We start from the raw sequence: 25,888 nt of genomic DNA, 5'->3' as shown, positions 1-25,888 counted from the left end.
CTTTCCAACCCTAACTATTCTATGATTCTATGATAAACACCATAGCAGCAGTTTTGAAGATGATAGTTCAGAATTGTATTGAAAAAGGATTTCAGTCTGAGGCTATCAGAGCACTACAATTAAATAATTGGGAGGTTAAAAGAGACTGAAACAGCTACAATGATTTGACACTATCAATAATTAATATGGGACACCTATTAATCTGTCTATCCCAAAGACTTTTTTTCTTAACCATTTGCCATTTAAAATCTCCTAGCAGGTATTTTAACATTTTAAAGAAGGTGGGTTGGAATTACAGCTCATACAGAACACAACCAGTCTATGGTGATCATTATTATTCTGATGTTTTGGAAAACCCTGCAGAGTGGGAAATCACAGAGCTGCATCTTCAGGAACCAATAGCTTAGCTCTACAACTTAAGTTCCTCTTCCCACCTACCATTTTTTTTCCTAAGCCAAAGGATAGATTTTGTCAAAATGAGGTCACACCCTGGGAGCTAATGGCATAGTTTATTGGCATCTGTGCACTTCATGTTCACAAACCCAGAGAGGTTGAGAGCCAGACATTTAAAACTGCTGACACATATTTCTTCATTTTTGTCAACCTGTTGACCAGTGTGAGTTCTATCTGGGATTTCAACAGGCTTTGAGACAGGACCTTACACCTAAGAGAGATAAGAGACGCTTTATTGAGAAAATACAGTGCCTCCTCAATTCTCTAGATGTTGTGTATATTACTCCATAACTCTGGCATATATTTGCTTAGTTGTGATAAGAAGGAGGGAAGGAGGAAGACTGAAAGGTGAGTTGTTCAGATTTGGTTTACTAATCTTTACACAATTTTTTTTACAAGTGCAAAATTTGCCAATACCTCAACTGAAAACAAAACCTAAACAAACAAGCAGAATAAGAAAGGTCTGAATTTTGCAAAAAACCGAACAAGATTAGCCACCCCATTTCTACAGTGTAAAAGCACACAGAGTGAGGCTTATTTGAATTTAAAATTTGACATTCCCTATAGACAAAATTGATCCTTCACACCATGTGCTCCTCATATTTCAGTTCACAGAATAGTATTGGCAGGTTGTAGGCAAGAAGCAAATCCTTCTGAGGCATTAGTGTGTGAGACCCTCTCAAAACCATATTTTGAGTTTCAGTGGGACCAGAAACTGCTCAGCACATAGGGGTACTTACAGAAAGCTTTCACTGATAAATACCAAGGAGACCCCCAGTGAAGTAATGAGTGAGGATTTGGGCCATCTGCCCTTTCTGGTGTTCTCAATTCATTACTTCTGCTCTGGACAAATCTTCAGGGCCCTAAGCTAAAGGGTGAGGTCCTTTACAGAGCTTGCTACAGTTTTGCCTCCAACAAACTGCCAATTACATCTGAGAAACAGTCTGGTCTGCTAAAACTTACGGTCACCTTATTGCAAAAACATTTACTTCTCGCCTACCATATGATTAGTTCTGCCACTAAAACTAAACGAAGAGAGGGAGCTACAATAGAGAAAGGAATGGAAAACAGGAATGGTGTGTTTTAATTTTTCCTTTCCTCTCATATTCTTGCCAATCTGCTGACAGATGCCCAAGTGTAGTTTTTAGACAATGATTTCCAAACTAAGATGCATATGACCAGAATTACTCTCCAATCTCTGGTAAGAAGGGAGAAAAGGAAATAATCCATTAGCTTTATATATAAACCCCAAATTTTTAAACTTCAGTACAAACTGTTTCTTTGTGCATTAAAATCTTTTCACAGCAATGTCCATGACTGCACACCCCACCTCAAAAAAAGGTAGCATTTGCCCAGTCACAAACTAGCCACTACTTTTCTGGTACTGAAGAATGCTGTAATCTAAAGGCAATGAAATGGAGAAGCAAAGAGGTCAACAGCCTGAGCACCCTTGAACAAAAGTTCCCTTGGAGATGTCAGCTGCAATCTCATTTGTTTCCTCTAACACTTTCAGGTCCCCCTGCTTCTTTCTTTAAAGCCCTTATTCAGTGGCTGACAAATGATCACTTTAAAAATCACTGTACAGGAATAACCAAGTCTGAATATGTCCACTAAAGATCACTAAGCTCTCCACTGTCTGGGCTGGGACAAGATCCTGTAAAAGTGTTTCTGGCCACACACAGACACAGTTTTCACCCCCAGTTTCTCAAAGTTAAAACCAGTCTGCAGTTTCGTATGTAGCATTTTCTATTCCTGAAAAGTTGGAAGCCAAGTAGACCAGGTCTTTAGGAAGATCCTACAGTATCCTCTTATTCCTTCTTTCTTACAATATCCTCAGAAAGTAGGGAAGTCTATTGTCTTCTCTGCATACAGAACCAAAACTATTATAAACAAGTTTCTGATCTATCCCAGTGCAGAAAATTAAGAAGAGTTGGACTCAAATGGATGCATATTGAAGACAGTTGACAGGAAGGGAGAAGAAATTTGACAAGATAAGGAAAAAATCCCTCTCCCCAAGAACCAACAGCCTTTTCCTTGTACATCCTGACTTCCCCAAGTTTGTTTTTGTTTTCATTTAAAACAAAACAAAACTTTCTTCCCCTCTTGCAAGAGCTCTTTAGAAGTGCAAAGTCTGGAGACAGGGTCTCAGAGACAGAGTATCATCTTTGACTGCTCCAGAGAACTAACAGCAGAAAACAAAAGAACAAATAAGGTACATGGCTCTGGAACAGCCTCCCTTGGGTAAGCCAGTTTTGGAAATGCAACCCCTTCCTACACACATGGACATCACTGAAGCCAAAAACAAGTCCTACCACTGCCATTTAACTATTGTCTCAGAAACTTTCAGACCTGTAAATGTTTCTTTCCTGGGCACAGGACAGATGGGCAGATCAAATGGCTCACCAGATTCTCAGTATTTAAACACGTAGCTGCCTGTCTAAGCTTTCCTCCTTGGGTAAAACTGGGAATTGAAAATTATTACAATAAGCAACACAATACCAGGAGAAACCAGGAGTCTCTAATTCTGATCTATTTTTCAAAGATAAAGCAATCATTTAATCTCAAGATATACTGTGCTTTATGAAAGATGTTCTTTCATTTTGCTTTCATTTTGCTAAATAGGGAGAGTACGTTCACTATCGCTTTTGGAAAGCATTACCTTAGCAACAGAAAAGAGTTCATAATCAGCATGTCTGCTGTATGTTAAAAAAAAAATAAAAATAAAAATGCTTAAAGAAAATTGGCTCCTCAGAAGTGGGTAATCATCCTTCCAAGATCTCTTAAAAGCAGAAACATGCATGCAGGAACAGAAATGTACAATTTGACAAGGTGACTATCAGACTGTACTCTTTCCTCCTCTCTTCTTCAAACCACTGTAAGACACACACTTTGCTATTCATATTTTAGTGTGAGGTGTCCCTGCCCATGGCAGGGGGGTTGGAACTAGATGATCTTGAGGTCTTTTCCAATCCTAACTATTCTATGATTCTATGACACTAACATAATTGCGACAATAAACTGGATCCTAGGCAGCACCAGTGTCCTAGAGAAAACAACAGGAGGATCCTAACTAACAATCAACCCATAAGCCTTATTTTACTGTTCATTTTCTGGCCCATGAAGTGCTCTGAGAGCTACACTGAGATGATAATCCATGAGAACTGCAATATGGGGCATGCATCGGCATTCCCAATCTGTCAAGGAAGAAAGTACAGGATAATACACCCAAGTCTTTGTAGTCCACCTTGGTCAAGGCAGCTAATGATACTGCGATGATATGTTCTATCTCTTGCAGCTATGCATAAGCCATTGATTTAACTATCCATATTGTCTTCCTACACCTCAATCATTTAGTAAGTGGCAAAAAATATACCACTACTACTCTTCCCAACAAAACCAGGCATATACCACTAGCAGTGTTTTAAAGGAACTAAAAGATTGACGCTTAGAAGAATATACTCAACAGTTTATTGATGGTGTAACTGACATACCCCACTGAATCCTGTAAACAAGCATGAGAGATTTGATCTTTTCACTTTTGAAGGCATCCCAGATGGGTTTTTCCCTTCTCAGTCTATCAATCATTCAGGCAACAGTGTGTGGCCACAGAAGTGCACAATAAATGCTAATGCGCTTATCAAGGAATTCCCCTCTGCTTTTCTACAGACAAGAAATGTAGGAAATAGTACAGAAAAGGCAGACAGTAAGCCACATTAACCAGCTTCAAAGCTATTCTATTTGTGTGGCTGCATGCATTCAGGAGAAAGAACACACCACTTTCTCCCTTGTAAAGACTGCTTTCCTTCAACAGTTTGCCAAGTGATTGCCTTCTAGTATCTTTGCTTAATCCTACAGATGCCTTTCTTTGGAATTGTTGCTAGTCCGTGAAGAATTAGTTCAGTTTAATAGCCCAACTCTTGCATGCAGAACATCCAGCACAGTTTTTGCACTTCACAACATGAAAGAAAGGATCAGAACACAAGCAGGATTGTGCAACAAAATATGTATCCATTCGCAACTACCCTAATCTGACATTTAAGAATAAAATCACAAAGAAAAATAGAAATAAAACAGTAAAGGCTGACTGCTATGGTTCTAAGAAACAACCCCAAGAATAAGAGCAAAAATATAATAATCACTCAGTGCAAAAGAGAAAAGAATTTCAGCACTGTGCAAGAGGAGCCTCCAGTGCTGGAAGTACTAAAGCTGCCCCATTCTGATCAATGAATTTTGCTGCAGATGCCAGCAGAAGGGTAAGACCTCTATTTATCAGTCATGTACCTTTAAAAAATAAATAAATGCTATTCCTGGCTAAAATACAACAAGACCCCAAGCAGAATGCAGTGCCCGCTCTTCACCTCAGCCTGCCCAGCTCATCAATCAGAGGAGGCACCGCAGAGCGCATCCCAGGACAGGAGCAGGGCCCCACACATTCCTCTGCCGCGCCGCCCACCCTGTGCCTTCCCTCACATCTGGGGGGAGGCAGAGGAAGAGGTTTCATTTCATACAGTGGCAAACTGACACCAGCCTCAGATGAATGAACGTAAGCTGATACGGTGGTTCTGTAAGTCTTCAGACTGTCAGAAATGCTGTTCCTGAGAGAGATGTGCACTCTCCATCTTTTGCTCTCAGTGTTCCAGAACCAGCATCCTAGGATGAAAGACAATTTCACTGCAAAGCACTGAGGAGAGGCACTGGGAATTCAAGCCTTTCAGCCCCCTCCTCAAACATCAACATTTCAGCATTCCCATGGGGAAATGAATGAAGAGATGCCTCCACTCTTAAGGGCCAAATGCCTGCAGCTCATTTCCCTGTCACCAAATGCCCCCCTCCTGCATTACACAGCCCACACATCTCTCCCCTATGGCACTCTTTCTACAGAGAGTAGTAACTAAAAGCAAAATTCTGAATGTCTTAAAGTTTGAGACCAGCAGGGATAAAAACAGAAACAAACTTCACAGAAAAAGACAAGTAACAAAAGGCACTGTCAGTACTACTTATTTGTTGAAACTACTTAAATCTTCTAATGAGATATTTATCTGAAATTTTTTGGAGGTAAGGGAGCAGGAAGAGGTTAAAACTCCTTCCATTTTCACATAAATCAGAAGTGTGGCTTCCATGTCACAGAAATCCTCATGTTGTTCCCCAAGTACGTTTCTCTCATTCCCTTGCCTGGAAAATAACCCGCAAATTTGTTCTGAACACACCGTAAAAGCCCTCATATCAAAGGCAGAGACCAGAAACAAAAACAAATTTGTCAATAGAGAAAGTCACCTTGTTATGTCTGTTGACTGCTTGGGGAGGAGGCAGTCACTGGATTTTGAGTTTGCCCGGTCATACTGCAAGCAAATAACCAGGTTCTACTAAGTAGGTAATACCTCTGGTTATTAGATTGCTTATATTCTGCAATACACAATGACAACTCATTTTCTTTTTCCACAGTTTTCTAAAGCTCATTATTTATCTACAACTTAAGGCCATGAATCAAAACCACCAGGAAACCAGGAAAATGCCAAGGGAAGTGTTATTTGGAGCACAGACAAGCCACCAGCCCCATCTCAGACATCATGTTCCACCATGAAACAAGCTGGCTCTGGGAAAGGTGACTCATCCTCTGGAAATGCACCTGCAGACATGAAAAGAATACTACCAGGCCTGAAGAAGACCTATTCAACCGGTGCTGTATTTATCCCAGATATCTGACATGTAGGTAGAGGCGTATAACAGAAAAGTTAAGCAAGGTTAGATTACCTCACACTTCTCTGCTCTCTTGCGCTCTTAGGATACTTCAGCAGGCACTCATCTCAACAAATACAAAATTATCCCTTTTCCCTCAAAAAGAGGGAGAGAACAGAAGACAACAGACCAAGCCTCACTGTATTTTCTTCTAAATTATGCACTTGCACTTCCATCAGCAGCAGTGCAACAACTTGGCCTGAAGCCAGTCAGAAATCCCTCATAATGCGTTCAATAAGCCAAATCAAAACAATACACAGCTTATGAGAGAGGCGTAAAGAAACTTGAGGGTCATATTTCATCTGCTGCAGCTCATCATGTTCATTCAAAAGGAGGCAGAAGGTTAACTGGCGGGATATGCTCTTTAATGCCTGTTATTTCCAGTGGAAGGAGCTAAGCAACACCATTCTGAGTATTTTCATGATGTGGATCAGCAAAATATTCTAATCCTAAGGGAACACAGCCCAGCTAAAGGAAAGATGAATGGAAGAGCCTGGCAATACACTGAAGACGAAACACACCTCCCTAGTTAAACTCAAAGCTGGGATTTGGACACATTAATTATAAAATTGAAAATATGATAAAAGTTTCATAAAGCATGGAAACACCTTCCTGTTGTTAAAAAAGGGGATTCTAAATCAGCAAATGAACAGGTAAAACCACTGCACATATGAAAAATGCTGTGTACAATAAAATTTTGTTTTTTCAGGTGGAAATGGGCACTGAATAGAAAATACACGGTTCTACCCGCAGCTCTACAGCTGCCAGTGTTGTCTATGGGAAAGTAAGTTATTAATTTGATCCTGCAGAATTTATTCTCTTCTCAATTTTCTCTACATCTAAAACAGAGGCAACACACTAATCTTTTACTTACTCTAAGCTTTTCTGGATTACTTAACTGCATATATGAGAGGTAGTAGGAGCAATAATATTCATACATCATACACATTAAATTTAAGAGTGAAATTAATAGAAATTAATATTCTTAACTTTCTGTCATATCAACTCATCACTAAAACCTATGGATTTTGGGGGGAAAAAAAAAAGCAGGGTGGATGAATCATGGAAAGGAGGGGAGGGGAAACAACAAAAAACCCACTAAACAAACCAGCCTTATTGCACTGATGGAATTGAACTGATCTGTCCCCTCTTCATGAGCACCACACTGTGCTGATAAACTAAATCTCTCTTTGATTGAAGGCTGAATTAAAGCAGAGCAATGCAGTAACTCTTCTGACCCAAAAGTAATCCACTCAATCATATAATGCATCCCCTTCCTTTTAGTAAAATGAATAGCCCTCCATAGAACCTTTTTCTTCCTTGACAAGTCCTTGACAGAAGAATGTGAATCTGGACAGTTAAATGAATCAATCACCAGCTGCTAGTCTAGGGCCAAGATGGTGAGCCGAGGGGCCTGCCAGAGTTCACTGACCACTGGTCAAAGCAGGACAAAGGCTTTGCCTCTATGAATAGCCTGCTTCTGGGATCCAAAGGTCACTTAGCAGCCTTGGAAACAGTCCCCTCTGGTTATTTAAAGTTCTCAGGCTATTCTGCCAGATATTATTGTTTCAGGTGGTCACCATCTTTCCTCTTCACAAGTTGGTGAAAGGCCAGGCAACCATTATTTAAGTAAATGCAAGACAATGGCAAACACAGCAGCAACTAAATAGCAAGGAAAGGAACAATTAAAATTAGTACAAATAAGTTCTCATAATTACAACTTCAGAACATGACTGTAAAAAAAACCCCAAACATCCTCAGAGAAAGAAGGTCTCAGCACCCACAGGGCAAGATCCTCCGTAGGATCCAGCAGTGTACCATGCACTGAAGATATGAGGTGCTGAATACTTCACTGCCTTTGAGACACTTCCCCTAAACATGGCAGGAAAAAGAACAGAAAGAGCATTAGGGCTTTTCTCCAGTCACAACTGCTGGGCTGCACTTCCAGAAAGCTGGCTCAAGGTAAGACCTGTAGCCTAGCAATTAGGTGGTAGTCTACACTACGTGCTGGAGTAAATCCTTGAGAGTTAATCCTTGAGACCAGATGACAGAGAAGATGAAACCCACAGGTGCCAACTCCTCTGCAGCGCTGGAGCCTGCAGTCCTCCCTGCCACCTACCTAATACCATGCACCACAAAAAAAGCTTTTATCCCATACACCAGCAATAAAGTTTTTATAAGCAATAAAATTTCCTCTCAGTCAGGTCACAGAGAAAGTAAAGGCTGTACTGACAAACACCAGAGAGCATGCAGGTGGGTACTTGCAAGCTTAAACTGTAGTCAAAAGTATAAATGTGGAGTTTGTTGGTACTGTGCTAAAATGGTTTCCTAAATTACTGTGTTCGGATAAACAATACTAACAGTTTTATAAATGTTGCTCTACAGTATCTTCACTGGTCAGTAAACCTTCACAGATAAAAAAAGTATCTGAGGATTATTATTAAGTTAAACCTATTGCTAAATACATGCTTAGACACCAGCCCATGTTTTGCCCAAACCAAAATGTTCCAATAAACTTATTTGTCTCAGAAGTTATCACAGTTCCCTCCATCATGAGTCCCATTTTCTTGACACTATGCCTATATAAAACCCTACTAGTTTAAAGTATACTTCATCTTTTGCTGCATTACACACATAAAAAGGTAAATTAAGCTAAAATTAAACTTTCCCACTAACACAGCATTCAGTATATCCACCTCTTACACATGTGTATACATACACAAAATGAGAATTTCCAAACCCAAATGCTCAGAAGAAACTTTAGAAATGCAGCTGCTTATGTAACTGATTTGTTCTGTTTATATACATGCTCTAGAAAACAATCCAACTGCACAATTGCTCTTCCCCCACTATTCACAGCACCAAATGAATGATGCTCACATAATGAGCATCTTTTCAGTATTTTTCTCCATTCAGTATGTGGCCTTATTTATTACACTGTGTTAAGCACTGCCTTGAAGACAGAGTTACTAACTTCCCTGTGGCCTTTTCTGCAGGGTTCTGCACTACAGTTCTTCACAAATGTTAATGCATCTACTCTTGAAAGTACATTTTATTACTATTGTAATTTTACTCTTGGGTCTGGACAAACAGTTGGATGGTGGCCCAAAATGTTCACTAAATTTAGGTGTCTAAAAGACACTGATCCTTCACAGCACCCCTTGTATTGCAACCACAGCTCCTCCAGCTTGTTGCAGTCCCAACTGATCAAACCCCAAAACCTAGCATCAAACACCAAGACTGTAAGAAACCCATGATCACAGACTTCCCATGGAAAGCAGAGACCAGCTGACTTCTGTCACATACTGTAGAAGCTACCAGCTCAAGTAGTGATGCAATTTAAATCCTCCACAGCTCCACTGACTGGGAGGTTATTCTTTGTCTTTATGAAGCTCCCAAGGAAACTCCAGGACTCGTGGGTTCACATTCCATGTCCTAAAAGATCAGCTGCTCTGACAGACACACCCTCTTGAGTCAGTCTTTGCCAGCCCCCACTTCCAACTCATACCCATGACAATCTCCAAACCAAGCCAGCCCCAGGCCACACTCCACAAGCTTTTCCTTAGCACCAGCCGCTTCACAGCAATGCATTTCTCTTAGCCTTCCTGACCTCTAGACACATGAGACCTCTCACACCTCCACCTCACTCACTTCCCCTCCTAAACTTCCTCTCCAGGTAATTAGACCATCGTTTTCACTTACTTCAGCTTTCAATGCCAGCTGGTTTCTCCAGTCAGTGTTAGATCACACTTTAGCTCTTCATTAATTCAGAACAGGGAAAAAGGCAAGTCCACAACTGCCTAGGACTGCTTAGAGGGAAAGCCCAACTCAGTGTTCATAAGCAACATGCTCAGCACAAACAGCATCTCAGTGTCTCTAGCTAATCAAGCTCAGTAAGTCTGTGCTGAACATGTGCCAAAAAAAATAACCTCAAACAAAACGTTAAGATTTTTCCTTAGAACTTACAAGGCAATCAAATTTGCAAAAATATTCATAGCAACAGCAAGATCTATTTCCAGACACAAAGACCACTTGCCCAACAAATCCCATGTACCTATTCACTAGAGCAGACATTCCCATACTATCCTACTGCAAAATAAAAATCCAGAAAAAGCAGTTTCATACTAGATTTATTCTAGGGAACAGGATAAATGGTCCTGAGGTAGTATACCGTATTAAGAATAAATAAATAAAATCAAAGAGATGGATATTGACATGACGAAATTCTATCCAAAAGGTTAACATGTCAGAAACTCAGCAGCTACAGTGCTGCAATATAAATATTTGGTAAGTTTAACAAGCAGAGTGCCACTAGCTCTCCTGGAATAAGATCAAGAGCAGAAGAAAGTCTACCACTGTTTTTTTTGTCTGGTTGGGTTTCTTTGCAAGAGCCATGATTAAAAGCATCAAAAGGCTTAATTTCTACTATGCACAAATAAAATTTGTCAGCCGATTCTTTTTCTTGGGGTTGGTGACGGGAAGACTTTAAATCTTCTTAGAAGATGATGGGTTTTTTTCTCAGAAACAGTCCTGCTAGGAGTACTATAGCAAGGCCCCTCTAGCAATTCAGACCTATTTCACCTTACCTAGAACAAACAATTTGATGATTTTAAATTGAAATAACACCTCAGTGAAGTCACCTTCAGACTGCTCTTTCTTGAGATGATCAGAGCTAATCTACCAGTTAGTAGCTGCTAAAAAGTGAAGGCAAACTCTCCCCAGATAGTCCCAAATCTCCACTGCTCTTACCTACTTACCTGCAGCTACCTCTAGTACTTGTGATAACATAGAATGCCAGTTCAAATCATGAGAGCTAACCCCATTAGCTCAGTAACTATCTAGATTAACATCAACAATAAAAAGAAGACCGTTGGTTTTGGTTTGGGGCTTTTCTTAATTCTGCCAGGTTATCAATCAGATGAGCACCACAGACTGCTCCAGGGATGTGGCATTAACTGCATCCTGTTCTACAGCTCCAAAATTTCAGTACTAGCATCAGCCACTTTACTTTTAAACCATGATTTATTTCTCTCTTTTTGCAAACTTTATAGTCCATTGCAGTTTCCTTTTTAATAGCTTTGTGTTTATGTCATCAGTAGTCTTTCCTATCTAGTGCACACCAAAAATCCCAAAGGCTAATTAAAGGCATTAAAGAAAATGTCAACGTTATAAACACTCATCTAAACACAGATTTTGAAAGTCCTTCGTTCTCTCAGGAAGATCTACTTCCAGCATCACCTCTGGTGTACAAAGGGCAATAAGAATTTGACACAGCAATGAAAGAAATATGTTTCTAAACTGAAATGTCATAAAATTCCTCCTAAGAAATGCTTATTATATTAAAAAAAATAACATTTTCAATAAAATCTTTGACCATAAAATAACCTAATACACTACCATGTGTCTCACAATACCTATTAGCAGATCAGATGTTGCCTTTTGTGCAGAGAAATAGTTTCCTACAGTATTTTACAATAGACAGCATAGTTTTTTTCCCCTGTGTATGCATATTTTTTATTGTTATTGTTTATTTATCTTAAATAAAGTCATGCAAAAACAGTAATTACATTGAGGGGAAGGGAAGAATACAGCACTGTGCGGATTTCAGGGATTCACTATCTGAAAGCTTTTGTTCTTCCACAGTGAAGGAAAGTTATGACCTTTGACATATGGCCATGGTGCCAAAGAAACTGCTCATAAATGTGTGTCAGTAAAGAAGCAGAAATCAATAAATTCATTTAATCCAGTGAACTATTATGTAGCGAGACACAATATATTTTAAAGAGCCAACTGCTCTACTCGTTTTCTCAAAAGACAAAAATTTTATGTAATAGGTTTTTGTATATTATTTTTTGAAAGTTTTACAATCTGAACATTATCTATGACCCATTAACAAATATTATGCCACAATTTGTTAGTATATTCATTCCTGTTTGAATAATCCCTGGTACAGTTGGATTCAGGTAGCACCACAGGAACACTAGCAGGTGGGTAGGTAGCCTATTAACAACCTCTGCCATTATTAGAGATAGCTATCCACAGGAATCAAAACACAGGCAGGTGTTATAAGTGCGTATTTTCTTACACACCGGGCGCTCAAGAGCAGAATGAATGAGATATTGTTCATCATTCCAAACACAGTAATTTTTAAAGACCCAACAAAGCACCACTCTAAAACATACATTACAAAGGCTTTCAACATAGCATTTGGTCACCTACCATGTATTTTATGAGAATCAGCAAAATCAGGTAAAGATAATGACCATTAAAAAGTAAAACTAAATGCCATGTGCTGGGAATGTCACAAAACTCCCAGCAATGCTACCAAGAACTCCATGGTTAATTTCTTGAATCCTAATGAGAAACAAAACCAAAACAAACCCCCATACCCAATTATGTCTCTACTTCTTAAATAAAATAAAATACTACTTTTAAGAGCATAGACTACTGCATCTGAATACAAACGCACATGTACCTGTTCCACGAGCCAGCATGCCCAGAGCACTGTGGTTTTGTATTATGATCATTTTTACAACAGTTTGGTCATGTGATAAAATTGAGCTGCCTTTCTGAAACAGACTGGCTGAACTAATAAAAAAGCCGTATCCACTTTCAACCTCTACTGAAGATCAATGATAAATCTTCTTGCAAACTGTGGCCACATGGTTGTTTGCATAAATAAGCATTAAAAGCAAGATGAAAAAAGAGCTGGTCATATGCTCACACTTACAGGGAGGAGGTGGGGGAAGGAATTTTCACTCTTGTAATCTGGGACACATTTACGTACCAAGTTTCTCTCTCCTCAGGCAAAATGACAGAGTCGTGCCAGAACTCCCAGGGAATATTTCCAGTTAACATCAATTTGCCGGATGTCACAGACAAGTTTAATGAACAAAATGATAAATGTCTGTCAATGGCTTCATAAAGTCAACGAATTCTTGTTACAAAGAACATATATAAGACACAGCTGTGCCTGAGGCATATGTTACAGTTATTAGAAGTTTACTAGAGACCTTGATGTGGACAGTTAAATGGTAATTTAACAATATACACCAGTTAACTTCCTAATAAGCTACCCAAACAATTATGAGTATGTTGAAGATTGTACAAACAGGAGTAAGAAAAAAAAATTTTTAAAACCCTTCTGCATGCTCAGAAACCTTAAAGTTTCTTTGAAAAGATAATGACATATTTGATAACTTCCAGTTGAAACAAGTTGTAAAACAAAACCCAAGACTGTGTAACACTAATCTGTTTCAATTGTACACTGTAATGACTTTTTCTTAATCATAATTATTTGGCTGAAGTTACAGTCAGACCTCTTGAGAGAAGATATTACACTCCCATTGAATAATTTTTACCTCATCTAAATTTGGGGTCAAAATTGACTCAAAGTATCACTTCCCTCCTCTGCCACAGCTGTGAAAATAAGGCTCCACCTGAAAACAACACCTCCTTCCAGTCATCAGAAAGGAATAAGAAAGGGGAGCCACCAGAAGCAGTTGTGCAGATCCAAAACAATGATACAGCATGTATGTGACAATTTGTAAAGAGAAGAAAAAAACCCAAACCAAACCAAAAATTACTACCTGCAGCAAAACCAGCGTGCAACTGACATAAGAGAGTGCGAGGATGGAAGAAGACACAAATGATGAGAAAATATTTAGTATTAGAACAGATCAGCAAATAAATGAGAAGCTTTTCTATTTGGTACTTTTTCCTCTCCATTTTAAGGTGTACAGGAAGTGTCTTTCAATACAGCTTAAAAGAACTGACAATCCTACTTTAAACAGGCTGATAGATGACTTGTATGATTTTAGTGGGAGAAGACTGGCCTCATGCTGCAAAGGCTGAGGAGATACAAAAGAGCAAATTGTTTTTCTAATCCTATTTTATCCTGTTTAGTCTTTAACTGGAACTGGCTCAAAGAAGAGACCCCGCAAAAAAATTTATAAATATCAAAACTCAAAATCCTCTTGACTGGGAGATTCAGAAAGATCTTTGGTGTAATGCATGATTTCAAGACTCGTGTATCTATCAGGATGGCCAAAGATGAGCTGGTACATGTGGTAAAATTACATTGATCAACTAAAAATCCAACATTTTTTCTACTTTTATAATTCCATCAATCTGCCAGTGACACCATTAAGACATGAAGGTTTTACATGAGAAATTCTCATTTACTGAAATGAGAACAATGTTATCAATGCGAACAGTATCATTTCCTGAAGATGCTATTATCTGAAGATACAGAGTTGCTTCTGTTCACAGAATCCTCTCCAGCTTCCAACATTCATGTATCACTATGCACAAAATATACATCACAAGCTGTAAAGACTCAGTTTCTAACTGCCCCCATCTATGTATTAAAAGAACACCAGATGACATGTTTAACGTTTGTAATAACTTTCACATATCCCTTACCCTGGTCAATCAGATGGTTATTTCTTTCAAAACAGTCTCTCATAGGCAAATAGTTTCAAAAGAGAACTTCTGCACCTCAGAGTTAAGGAGCAAAATTCCACTACGCATTTCTAGGACATGGAAAATTGTTATGATTTCAAATTTAATAATAGCAACTTTAGCATCTTCTGAGGCCAGAGGACTAGAATGACGTATGCTTTCCTGCTTTGCCATCAATATACCACTCAGTGTAGCCTGTAGCTAGAGACAAACTCCCTTTCCAAAGGTCGTACTATATTCATGCAACCTAATGCTATAATTCAGAACAGCTTGCCAACTTTGGACAGAACTCTACACTTGCACAGAATAGAATCTGTTGCCCATTCCAACATCTGCTTAAACATGGGTTTCACAAAGTTGTTCCACATCTAAATACAGATATAGAGAATTGCACTGTTTTGAAACAAAACCCATCCTACCAGCAGCCCCTTTACATCAACCAGTACATAGGGAGTTTTCTTCCTAAGATTCTTTAGATTGGAAAGGGTATCAAAGACACTCTCTGCAATTAGATTCCTGCTCTTCACAATAGATTTCGGTCATAATTCTGAAACAACAACAATCTTACTTCTTGCTGCCCAGGAGAGTTTTACCAGGTCTCTTATTGCAGCTGCCATTTTAAAACACAGTTCTTACAAAAGGCTGGAGATGTAATTTGCTCAGTAGTATTGCACCACTGCAAACTGGTAACACAGAAGTCAAAGTATAGCTGTAAGGTCTTTAGAGGAACAGTACTGATCATTACTGTCCATGGAAGGGACTGATGAGATGGTGATTTTCTTATGTGTTTTTTAATACTGACTTAATTGAGCAGATGGCTCAGCTGTATTTTCTCACATAGCAACTTCCCTTAAAAATGGCTGCTGAGAAAACAGTTTAGCATCACACTTGTAGATTATTACTAATTTTTGCAAATTTTCAGAGAAAAAAAAAACCCTGCTCTTTGGATTTTGGTGGTGGTTTGAGTTTTTATTCCCAAAGGGATTTTCTGGGTTTGGTTAGGTTTTTTTTGTTTTTTTTTCTGGGGATTCTTTTAAGAAAAATGATTCCTTGGTTTATGTTATACAAGGTACAATTATGTGACCTGGCTGTTTCTTGTACATTCATTAGTTTCAACCAATGCCCAGATTTAGTAACAGGAAGAAATATCCTGCCAGGTAAAAACATAAAAGCATTTCCTTTCTACTTTCATTTCTCAAAAGCACCTGAAATATTTTCATTGAACAAACTGCCTACAACCACAGAGATGTCGAATAAGGGCAGCACCCTTGTGCTCTTGTGCTCTGTTCCTGTATTAACAATCCTATGCAGTAAGGACAAGCTTCTAGAAGGAGCTGGGACAGAGTGCATCATGTGCTCCAGGAGCCTCGCAAGCCTCCACACCCAGGACTGCTGGAAACTCTATTTAATGAGTTTTCTACCAGATTTCTAGCTGCATAACCAATGCTCTTGTCTGTTCTCAAGTCTGCAGTTTGGGATATGCCCTCAAGATGATAACCATGTTATCCACATGCTGCTTAGTTTACTCTGTCTTCTTGAGCAATCATGTTGTTAAAAATAAAAAAACTTCCACTCACCTCAGAGATCAAATTCTATTTCATTGAAAAAAAAAATCTAACCAGAATTACTGTTGAGAGTTATGAAATAAAGTGAATGCAGTAAAGAAAATCTGTCTAGTACTGTTTGTTTACATTTTCCTGTAACATATTAGGAAGGCCATCTCCCTCAGAAACTCTTACATACAGAAGAAACAACACAGGAGGTTACAATAATTTCATACAGCAAATCACAAACTCTCCATCTTCCTGGTGGTTTCCAAACCATCTTCTTCTTCCATCTGTTGTTTAACTCCATTTATTAAAAAAGTAACAATTTTATCCATAAGAACAAAATATTTTCACTATAGACATAAGCTCTGGGAAACTCACAGATTGATTTCTAATTCCCAACACAGATCACCTAGTGCGATTACTTTTTTCACCTCTAACTCAATTGCTGAGACAATCAACTTTAAAATGTTGAATGCTGCTTAAAATGCCACTGCTTAAAAGCTATGTAGAGGTGGCTCTAGTAACTAATGTTGACCATACAACCCACACTTACTCAACAAAATGTGGAGACTTGACATTGTTGATTACTTTTTCACTTAGGTGGTGATTACCAGTTATAAAGACTGGAAGTAATCAATCCCAATTTAACAGCTGGGCCTATTGATGAAACAAAAAAAAAAAACAGTGCAAAACTAAACAAAAGATTATGTCCACGATTTTGGAGATAAGAAGTGGAAAAATACAAAATCCTGAGAAAAACACATGAAAACTAAGCACAAATTTGTCCAACAATGGAAATTACCATATTTCTGTAGGAAAATGCTTAGTAATTTTTAAATTCTTCCTCCAAGATCCTCTTTTGTCATGTCTTAAATTGTTCTGCACACCATCAATAGCCACAGCTGTTAAATTGTGAAGACGTGACAACAAGTCTCTAGGCAAACAACTGCTTGGAGTGAGATCCTTTTCTTTAGGATAATCAGAGCTGGCTGACAAAAGGGGGCCTTACTGAATGCCCTTTCAACAATTTCTACACCAAGAAATATAGGGAGGGAGGGAGGGGTAAGAAGGGGAGTAGTGGAGGGAGCACCACACTGCAAGAACAGGAGCATCCTTTGCTGCCATACGTTGCTTTGCAAGTAGAAAAGAAATATCAGTAGTTTAGTGCACATACCTCACATACAACTCACACCAGATAAGAACTGAGTGCCTCTAGGCACACAGCTCTGAACAACTTCTAGCATGGTACCATGTTTTCCTTCAACATTTCTCATGAAGGTGAAGGTGTCATTCACTAAATACGACAATGAGACTGAACATTCTTTTAAAAAAAGCTGGTAAAAACTTCATACATTATGATGTAACAGTGATAAAAACTAATAAAAACCATGACAGCTTTGGCCTTACTAGTTAGGAAAACAAGCAAGGGCACGAAATGCCTCAGTTTGACATTATGCTTAATGTAAATTTGAAACGGAAGTGTTGAGGAAACCCATAAAAAGCTCACTTGTCTAGTAGGGTGGTAGTGGAAACAAACCCTGTTCACATGCACTAAGCAAAGTTTTATACATTTTTTTTGTCCTGGCAACAATATAAAAGCCCAACCATTAGTCTGTGGAAGAGCTCTTACAACCACACACCAGTCATTGCTGAAAGAATAGAAAATGCCCTAGTGCCAAAAAAAAAATTTAAACTCGTGGTTGTATCTTAAAATGATGTTGACAATTTCTTCTGTAAAGGTGTTGTCGGAGTTCAGGTCAAAGATGTCTGGGGAAGTTTCAGAAGAAAATCATGCAAGAAAAAGAATTAAGAAGGAAAATATTTCCCAGTTTTCTTATTTCTTCAGTGTATATCTGTTAAGGAACAAAAATCTTAACCACTCTTCTTCACCATTATCAACTGACATTGCCAAATGAGACATTAAACATCCTCCTCCTGCCTTAAATACTGTAATTTAAATGCACTAAGGATCAGCCATGTGCACTCTCAGTTTAGAAAGATTCTACTCTCAGGCCATTCAAATCAACTAATCAAAGCCAGAGCAGTAAGGCAGGACTTGTAACAATCTAAACAAGAGCTTACTCAAACTGCCTGCAACCACACCAGCTCTACAGCATTAAGAATTTGCTATCTCTTTTAATACAAGACTATTATCTACAGCTGCCATTTGCCACTTCACTTCCACCTGAGTCAAAAAACACTTCTTCCCCATATGCACACCCTTCCAATCTCTGAATTTGCTCCTCTCTCCATTACTATTTAAAATAATGAAACATACCTTTGAGATCTATATGCATTTGTAAGACACCTGAAATGACAGATTCTACACAAAATGAAAACTATATTATCATAGAATCATAGAATGGTTAGGGTTGGAAAGGACCTTAAGACAGTCTGCTAGACTACCGCTATTAATCTCTTTATTTAAGGCACAATTTAAAAAAAATAGTAGCAGAAGGGCAAATTTTTGCCTACACACATTCCAGAAAGGCTGCAGTCTGATGAACATTAATTTTTGCAGCAGTCTGTTTCAGTAGCCTTCCTCTGTCCTCACTAAGCATTCCCACCTCCATATCATTCCTCTCAGTTACACCAGTGCCATCACTCTGAGTGACTCCATGACAAACTGCATCAGGGAACTCATCTGTGTTCAACACCATCTTTTGTTTTAATTCTATTATTGTAACCCAGATCGGTTCCCTGTTCAGTTAGCCACACATGCAGCTGTGCCCACAAAAGAAACAGCACAATACAAAAGCAGGAACAAACAGCTGGAACTGCTAAGAAAACATTATTGTCACAGTACAGAATAAGGCTCAGCTGGATGCACTCTTAAGTGCAAATATTTAAAAGCAGAGCAAAAGGTATTATTAGGATAGCAAAACATAAATATTGCCAATTATTGGCACTGCGGTGGGACCAGAAGTCATATCACTGCCACAGCAGGTAAGCAAAATTACAAACTCTCCACAAAGTATAGCCTGCTCTGTATAAAAGGCCCAGTGTTTCACAAACTGCAGTGCAGTGTGCACATGCAGTTTCCCTCCAGGAGCATGCTCCCAGAAACCTTCTGCTTGCATAACCTTTCACTCTTGTGAAATGTAGAAACCTGTACACCAAGAATTGGGCTTACATTTCCTGTAATTCACAAGCATTAAAATCAATTCAGCCAAGTCACAAGAAAGGGAATGCTGCTATCCAGCTGTACATATCCCATCTTAAGACTTCAATTTCCACTTTTTGTAAAAAGGAAAGTAACAACGAGCATCCTGTTCAACCGCTGCCCAAAACCCATGCTACTACCTTCAGAACATGAACCACCTTCTCCATTTTTTCTTAATGCTATCTTATTGGAAGACTAGCTTTATTTTCAGACAGAATCTTAGTTAACCATGGTTAGTTGCAAATTAAAAATACAGGGATACAAAAATATCAGCTTATTTTTGGCTGATTCAAAGTTGTACCGAAAGTGGTTAAGACTTTCTCCACAGTCTACATTCCTTTTATATTCCATTAAAAAAGACCTCTCTCAGTAGCAGTGGCAGCAGTAAATTGTATTTTGAGTAAGTCTTACTTTTCACTCTTAGCATTTCACCCTAACATGTTGCCTCACAAATAACCACACAGGAACCTCCTCTTCTCCCCCTCAGGTCAATTAGTCTGCTTAGTAAGCAACTACAAGCATGTAGTGAAACTAATATTTATTTTTACCTAAGCAGTACCTCAGCCCCACAGCTTCCTTTAAAAGAGTAGGGAGATCTCACCGAAAAGAAGCCCTAAATTAGTCAAATTCTTTTGTGCATGGATGAACAACAGGAAAGCAAAGCCTTGGGGCCTCTGGGGAGGAACCCTGTCCCTGCAGACCTACTCTGATGTGCTCAGGAGATAAGGCTCCATAGTGACACTTAAGGAAAGCCCTGCTCACATTTGAATTTCTGCATTCCTCAAGAACAATTCATGGCAATCACTAACTTTGCAGAGGAGCTACATGAAAGCTTTGGCCAATGAATGAGGGTCATCTGCTCTTTATCACAAGGGTAAACCTCATCCTGGCCAGTTTCTAACCTTTTAACCCTGTGAATTCTTAATTTGCACATGAATAATGGAATTCTTGCCAAGAGTGCAACCTTCAGCTTCCAGTTCCTAACTTTAGAAACCAAGACCTGATCTCCTTGTGTGTTCAAATCTTAAACTCTTAGACAGATTAAAGTTTTTGATTTCCAAATGCAACACTAAACATTACAATTCTGAAGCAAGAGATAAGCTTACTGTCAAAAGCTCTGACCAGGCAAAGTAAAAGAACATCCTTGCACCCTGCTGCTACCAGTAACTGAAGAGAGAATTTGCTTTTTCTCCTCCAAAGAAAGAATGACCATTTAATGCCTATTCTCCACCTGTTTAATATGTATAGTTCCTTCTCTACCCTGACCACGAGGTAATTTGCCTTCACAGCAACCAACAACTGCTTCTAAACAAAATTACAAGCCTACAAAATCCCCCACAAGATTTTAATATCTTTAACTTAAAAGGCCTGCCAAGTTCAATCAGTACATGATACCAGGCACAAATACTGTAAAAATTTGGTATAAAACGTATTTTGCACATTTTATGGGCTTCAAAATATGATGATACAAATTACTGCCTTATTTCACAGCTTTACAGTAAAGATTACATTCTGAAGCCTGTCAGATTGTAACATGACTAAAAAGAAGAGACTGCTACATAAGATAACTTCATGTTTGGCCCCTAGTTAACCACTTAATCGCTAAGTCAACAACACCTACTGTGATCATTATGGATCCACTATCCCTTCCAGTTTTCTGCAACAGCCATAGGAAACCTTTCAAGTACTCAAAGAAGAAAAAGAAACCTTTTGTCACTGTCTTACAGGAGACCGGGGAGAAAAATTAAAGAAAGAAAAAAAGGGGGGGAAGGAAGGGCTGAAAAACAAGAGTCTCACTCCACAGCATGAAATCTTTCGGTTCACAACTCTTCCTGGGTGAAAACCTTTATCAAAAAAGCAAAATAAAACCATATTTCTGGTGAAATAATGTGCATCTGAGAAACACTTATAGAAGTTCAGTACTGCCTGAATAAAATTTAATACTACAATCTAGTACTACATTGTCCTACTGCAGTGCTACCTTATTCCAGGTGGTCTCTGATACTGAGAACAGAGCTCACCCTGCAATATCTCAGATTTAAAGTGGCCCTGAACTTTCCCCAGTCCTACACACAGAACCCATCAGCCAGTGACTTTGTTTTTATTAAGAACAAACTCCTATCCTTTTAGGAAAGGTTTTCTTAAAAAGGTTTTCAGTCTGCTTATTAATGGTGCTGACACTCAGAAACCTAGTGAGGTGAATTTAAATGTCAACAATAATAATACTTCATTTTTCATCATTTCAGCAAAAGTATGCAAGAGGTGCTTGGTCTGTTTATCCTGTATGTGAGATGCCATGATACTTAGTTATTAGTAGACAGGTTTTTGAAATCAAGAGTTCACAGAACAGCTTCTTACAGCACATCAAAACTCATCACTTACTAGCAGCCACCTGATTCCAGGGTCATTTTTAACTGCCCTGTGCTCTGGCTCACTTCACACCTTCCTGGGGTCTCTTATGGATAGTTTCTATAGTAAGTTCAGAAGCACACAGGAAAAACTAACAAATGTTAACATACTAGCATTTTTTCATGTAAGCTGATGTACAAATTGCATTAATGAGTTTCAGGTTCATTTTGGTAAAACTTGCAATTTACAACAAATGCCAAGTTTCCAGAGAGACATCAGTGTCAGTTTTGTGCAACTTACTACTAAGAACAGGGTTGAAGAGGTCAAAGGAAGCCTCTTCCTATTAGATTAAAGTTCATCAGTTAAGTCATATTATAGAGGAACATGAGAAAACTACATCAACTTTGTACTCTCTGTGTTACATTTTCTTTGAAAAGAAAAAACCCCGTAGTGTTGTAGAAGCAGCCTACTGGCAATGCTTTGCACTGGCACGGAGAAAGGCATGGCATTCAGTTCCCAACACACATATGTTGCTCAATGCATTTAAAGACGCTAGGAAAACAAGAGGGCAGCACACAGTGTCAGACAGTTAAAACCATAAAGGCACTTACACACGACTATTTCCTTCACCATTCATCTAGTAGCAGGGAGTCACCCTAGAAACCTGACTCTCACTTCCTAGCCCTTAGGGCCACATAACAGGCCATTTGGGTAAGTTCCAGAGTTCCAGAAGGGACAGCACCCACATCTGCTTGCCTGAATGAACGTGTCAGAAAAACAAGAGCTTGGTAATAGAACCCTCATGGTTGCTCAGAAAACCTTTCCCTTCCCCAGACAGCCAGCTCCATCAGTCGTTCTGCCCTGCCCCAAGATGGAACAACACCAAGATACTGAACAAGGAGTAATTTTATTATTTTTTAATCAGATGTGCAGATAACCCTTGTAAGGCTGCCTGAACAGCACATGGGAAACAAGACCCAGGAGTGCTGCAGCCCGCTGTAGCCAGCACAGCTCTGCACCACCCCCTGCTCTCGAGACCAGTGACCTACATGAGCCACCCACACGAAGCAATATTGCCCAAGAGACCTCAGAGGTGGCTGTGCTGCTCCTGCCACACCAGGGACATCACAAGTGTCGTTTATGATCATTAAATATGTGAAAAGAAACAAAGGTACTGCAGAATTGACTTAATCTTTGCTTTGTAATTTGTCTGTTTAGATACACAATCAAAAGGACAGGTTGTTGTGTACTGTTCAGGAAATTGCTGTCACAAATTCAGAAGCAGATTAATAAATAAGAGCTGGAACTTACTTGCTAGTGTGAGGTGGCTTTTTTGACTGAGAATGGCCCCATATTTGTTCAGAGCTAAGCACTGGTAAAATCCTTCATCAGACAGCTCTCCTTTCTTTCCTTCCACCTCACTGATATACAACGAGCCATTGGATAAAGTGTAGATCCGTTCATTTTCAGATACTTTGCCTCCGTTTTTCAACCATGTAATAGTGATAGGAGCTTCACCACGGGCCTGGCAGTCTAAAACCACCGGATCCTTCCTTGAGACTGTAATGTCCTGAGGCTCCTTCACAAAAAAGAGTTCACTAAAGCACCATGCTCCTAAGAGAGAGAAAAACAGATTTTGCCTGTAAGCACAGGGGCGCACTTTACCGAGCGCACTTGTGAGCTGTGAGTCACCCTGCTGAGCCCACCGCTCACGGTACAACTGTCGCTGCTACAGGCTCCAAACGCAGAAAACTCTGTGAAACCTGCGGTATTGAGTTCAGGCAGCGTAAAGCCACCGTGACCAGGGCTGAGCGCGGGGCGCGCGCCGTGTCAGGTGAGCGCGCACCGGGGACGCCGTGGGCCCGGCCCACAGCTGCGGCCGCTCCTGCTCGGTGACTTCAGGAGCCCGCCCGAGGCGCGGTGCACGAGGCCGGTTTCACGGCAAACCGCTGGCGGAGCCCCCGGAGCGGAGAGCGGGCGGCAGCACCCGCCGGGTGCCCGCGCAGCCCCTCAGAGCCCCCTCAGCCGCCCCTAGCTCGCGACGGCGCGAGCGCGTGGCTAATTAACGATCGCCTAACGCGGCCGCGAGGGGCTATCAACCGCGTGTGCGGAGAGCGGAGCCCCCGCCGGCCGCGCGCGCCCCCTGCCGGCGGGGCGGAGCACAGCCCCTCCGCGCCGCGCCCCGCCGCGAACAAAGCGTGGGGCCGGAGCTGGTTCCCGCCGCAGCCGGTCCCGCCGGTGCCCGATAAATAAAACCACGTGCGGCGGAGTGGGGCCGCAGAGCGGGCGGACAATGGGCCCTCGGGGCACGGGGCGAGCGGACGGACTCACCTGGCAGCGGGAGTAGAGGGAGCAGCAGCAGCGCCCGCAGCAGCGCCCGGCGGCGGAACGGCGCCATTCAGCGGGAGGCGGCTGGCATGCCCCGCCGGCCGCCGCGAGAGAGACCGGTCAGCGACCGAGGGGAGGAGACAGAGTATGGACGGAGCGGCCCCGGCGCGCCCGTCCCTGCCCTACTCTCCGCATCTCGTCTCCATTGGCCTTTGGGGAGAAGAGGGGCGAGGGGCAGGGCCGGGAGGGGGACGGAGGAGGGAGGGACGCCACTGGACGGGGCGGGCCGCGGCGGACAATACCCCGGGGAAGGGGGGCGGCAAGACCCGCCGGCTCCGAGCACGAGGGGCGAGGGGCTTCGGCGCCATCTGGGCCGAGCGCGGCCGGGCTCGACCCCGCACGGATGAGCGCCGGCGCTGCGCCGCAGACGCCGGGTGTCGGACAACGCTGGAGCCCAACGGCAGCTCCCCACCGGGGCAGCCCTGCGCCGGTTAGGCTCTGCAGGCGGGCAGCTCAGCCATCCCCCCCCACCGACCGGGCAGGAGCTGCCGTCTATGCTTCCCCCCAGGGTGCAGGGCGCTACACCGCAGCGCTAGGGAGAGCGTTAACAGCGCTCAGTCAGACCCGGCTTTACCGGAGTCCGTGCCAAAACCGGAGCTGCCCGCCCGCGGCACGCAGCCGGAGGGCCTTCCGAGGCCCGGGCAGCAGATCCTGCAGTGCCCAGTGCAGGGCCCGTGATGGCTGGGTTTGGCAGAACACCCCAAGGCCCTGCGAGAATGGGAGTTGATCAGACGTAGAGTGCCATTTTGTCAGTGGCTCTCACTGACCCCTTCATACAGCACCAATAAAGCCGCTTCTAGATGGCTATGCGAAGCAGTGCTCTGCTGCTGAGGATAAGCCACCCTTTGCTGGTCTCCACCAGAAAACAACCATAAGTTTACATTTGCCTCAAGTCCAAAATGTAGCTTGCTGAAATGCAACCTAAACTGCAAACAGATGGCTTGAGAATTATGCTATCAACACCCTATGGACGATTTGGAAGTGAAATATCAAATCAGATGCTGCCACTATCACTGAAGTTCTCAGCTCCACCAGTAAATTTACTCCATGCTCGCAGCCAGCAATTTCTAAGCTTTTTTGTCTATTCAGAGTTCTAGTTCCTAAAGTTACCATATAGGAAGGCATCTTCTTACTCAGCAAATTTGCCCCTTGTTTGCTTTCATTGTGAGAGCTGCTGACTTCAGTGACAGGCAAGTTTTCACTGCTTTTTGTTTCTGCTAGCAGTGCAAAGCTCACAGAGCCAGGACCTGGCAGCCAAACTTGGTCCCTTCTGCCACATCATCACTGGGACTGGATGGAGCCTCAGTCAGTGACTCCTGAAAGCCTGCAGAAGAAAATCAGAGATATCTAAAACATGACACAAGCCATAGTTTGACCTATATCACCTTTCTTACTTGTCAAAAATACGTAAGCAGAAGCATTCAGCTTGCTCTGACCTTAGCACTAGTTTTCAGGAAAGGTAATTAGGAAAGATTTGTTCTGCATACAGATCAGTTACCCAAAAGGCAGTTTCACAGTCATTTTGCAAAGCACAACTGCACATGTACCGCTTTGGTGTCCAAATCGGAGCAAATACAGTAACAGGATCCACTTGACTCAGTATTTTTTAAATTTCCAAGGTGTTTTAATTTATCCAGTCATAAAAGTGTGAATTATGAAAAAAGGTATCACAAGCAATTTTGTTTATATTCTTTTTGAGCATTAATGGTTAAACATGAATTCTTTATTGTGGCAAACTCACAACTTTCATTTGCAGCTCATGTTGGTAGTGGACTCTCTCCTCCTA

The 25,888-nt window shown here is 41.1% G+C and overlaps 1 protein-coding gene across 1 annotated transcript in view; it reads right to left on the bottom strand.

Annotated features, from left to right (window-relative positions):
• Positions 1 to 24,133, bottom strand: part of PRTG (protogenin) — a 79,577-nt gene extending 55,444 nt beyond the window's left edge. The window contains 2 exon segments of the mRNA XM_034066372.1: positions 23,026 to 23,328; positions 24,046 to 24,133. Coding sequence (XP_033922263.1) covers positions 23,026 to 23,328; positions 24,046 to 24,133 — 391 coding nt within the window.
• Between the last annotated feature and the right edge of the window lie 1,755 nt (positions 24,134 to 25,888).

Source organism: Melopsittacus undulatus, chromosome 9 (assembly GCF_012275295.1).
Source record: "Melopsittacus undulatus isolate bMelUnd1 chromosome 9, bMelUnd1.mat.Z, whole genome shotgun sequence".
NCBI classification, from domain to species: Eukaryota; Metazoa; Chordata; class Aves; order Psittaciformes; family Psittaculidae; genus Melopsittacus; species Melopsittacus undulatus.
The sequence above is the reverse complement of the archived record's forward strand: the minus strand, read 5'-3'. Positions and strand labels throughout refer to the sequence as shown.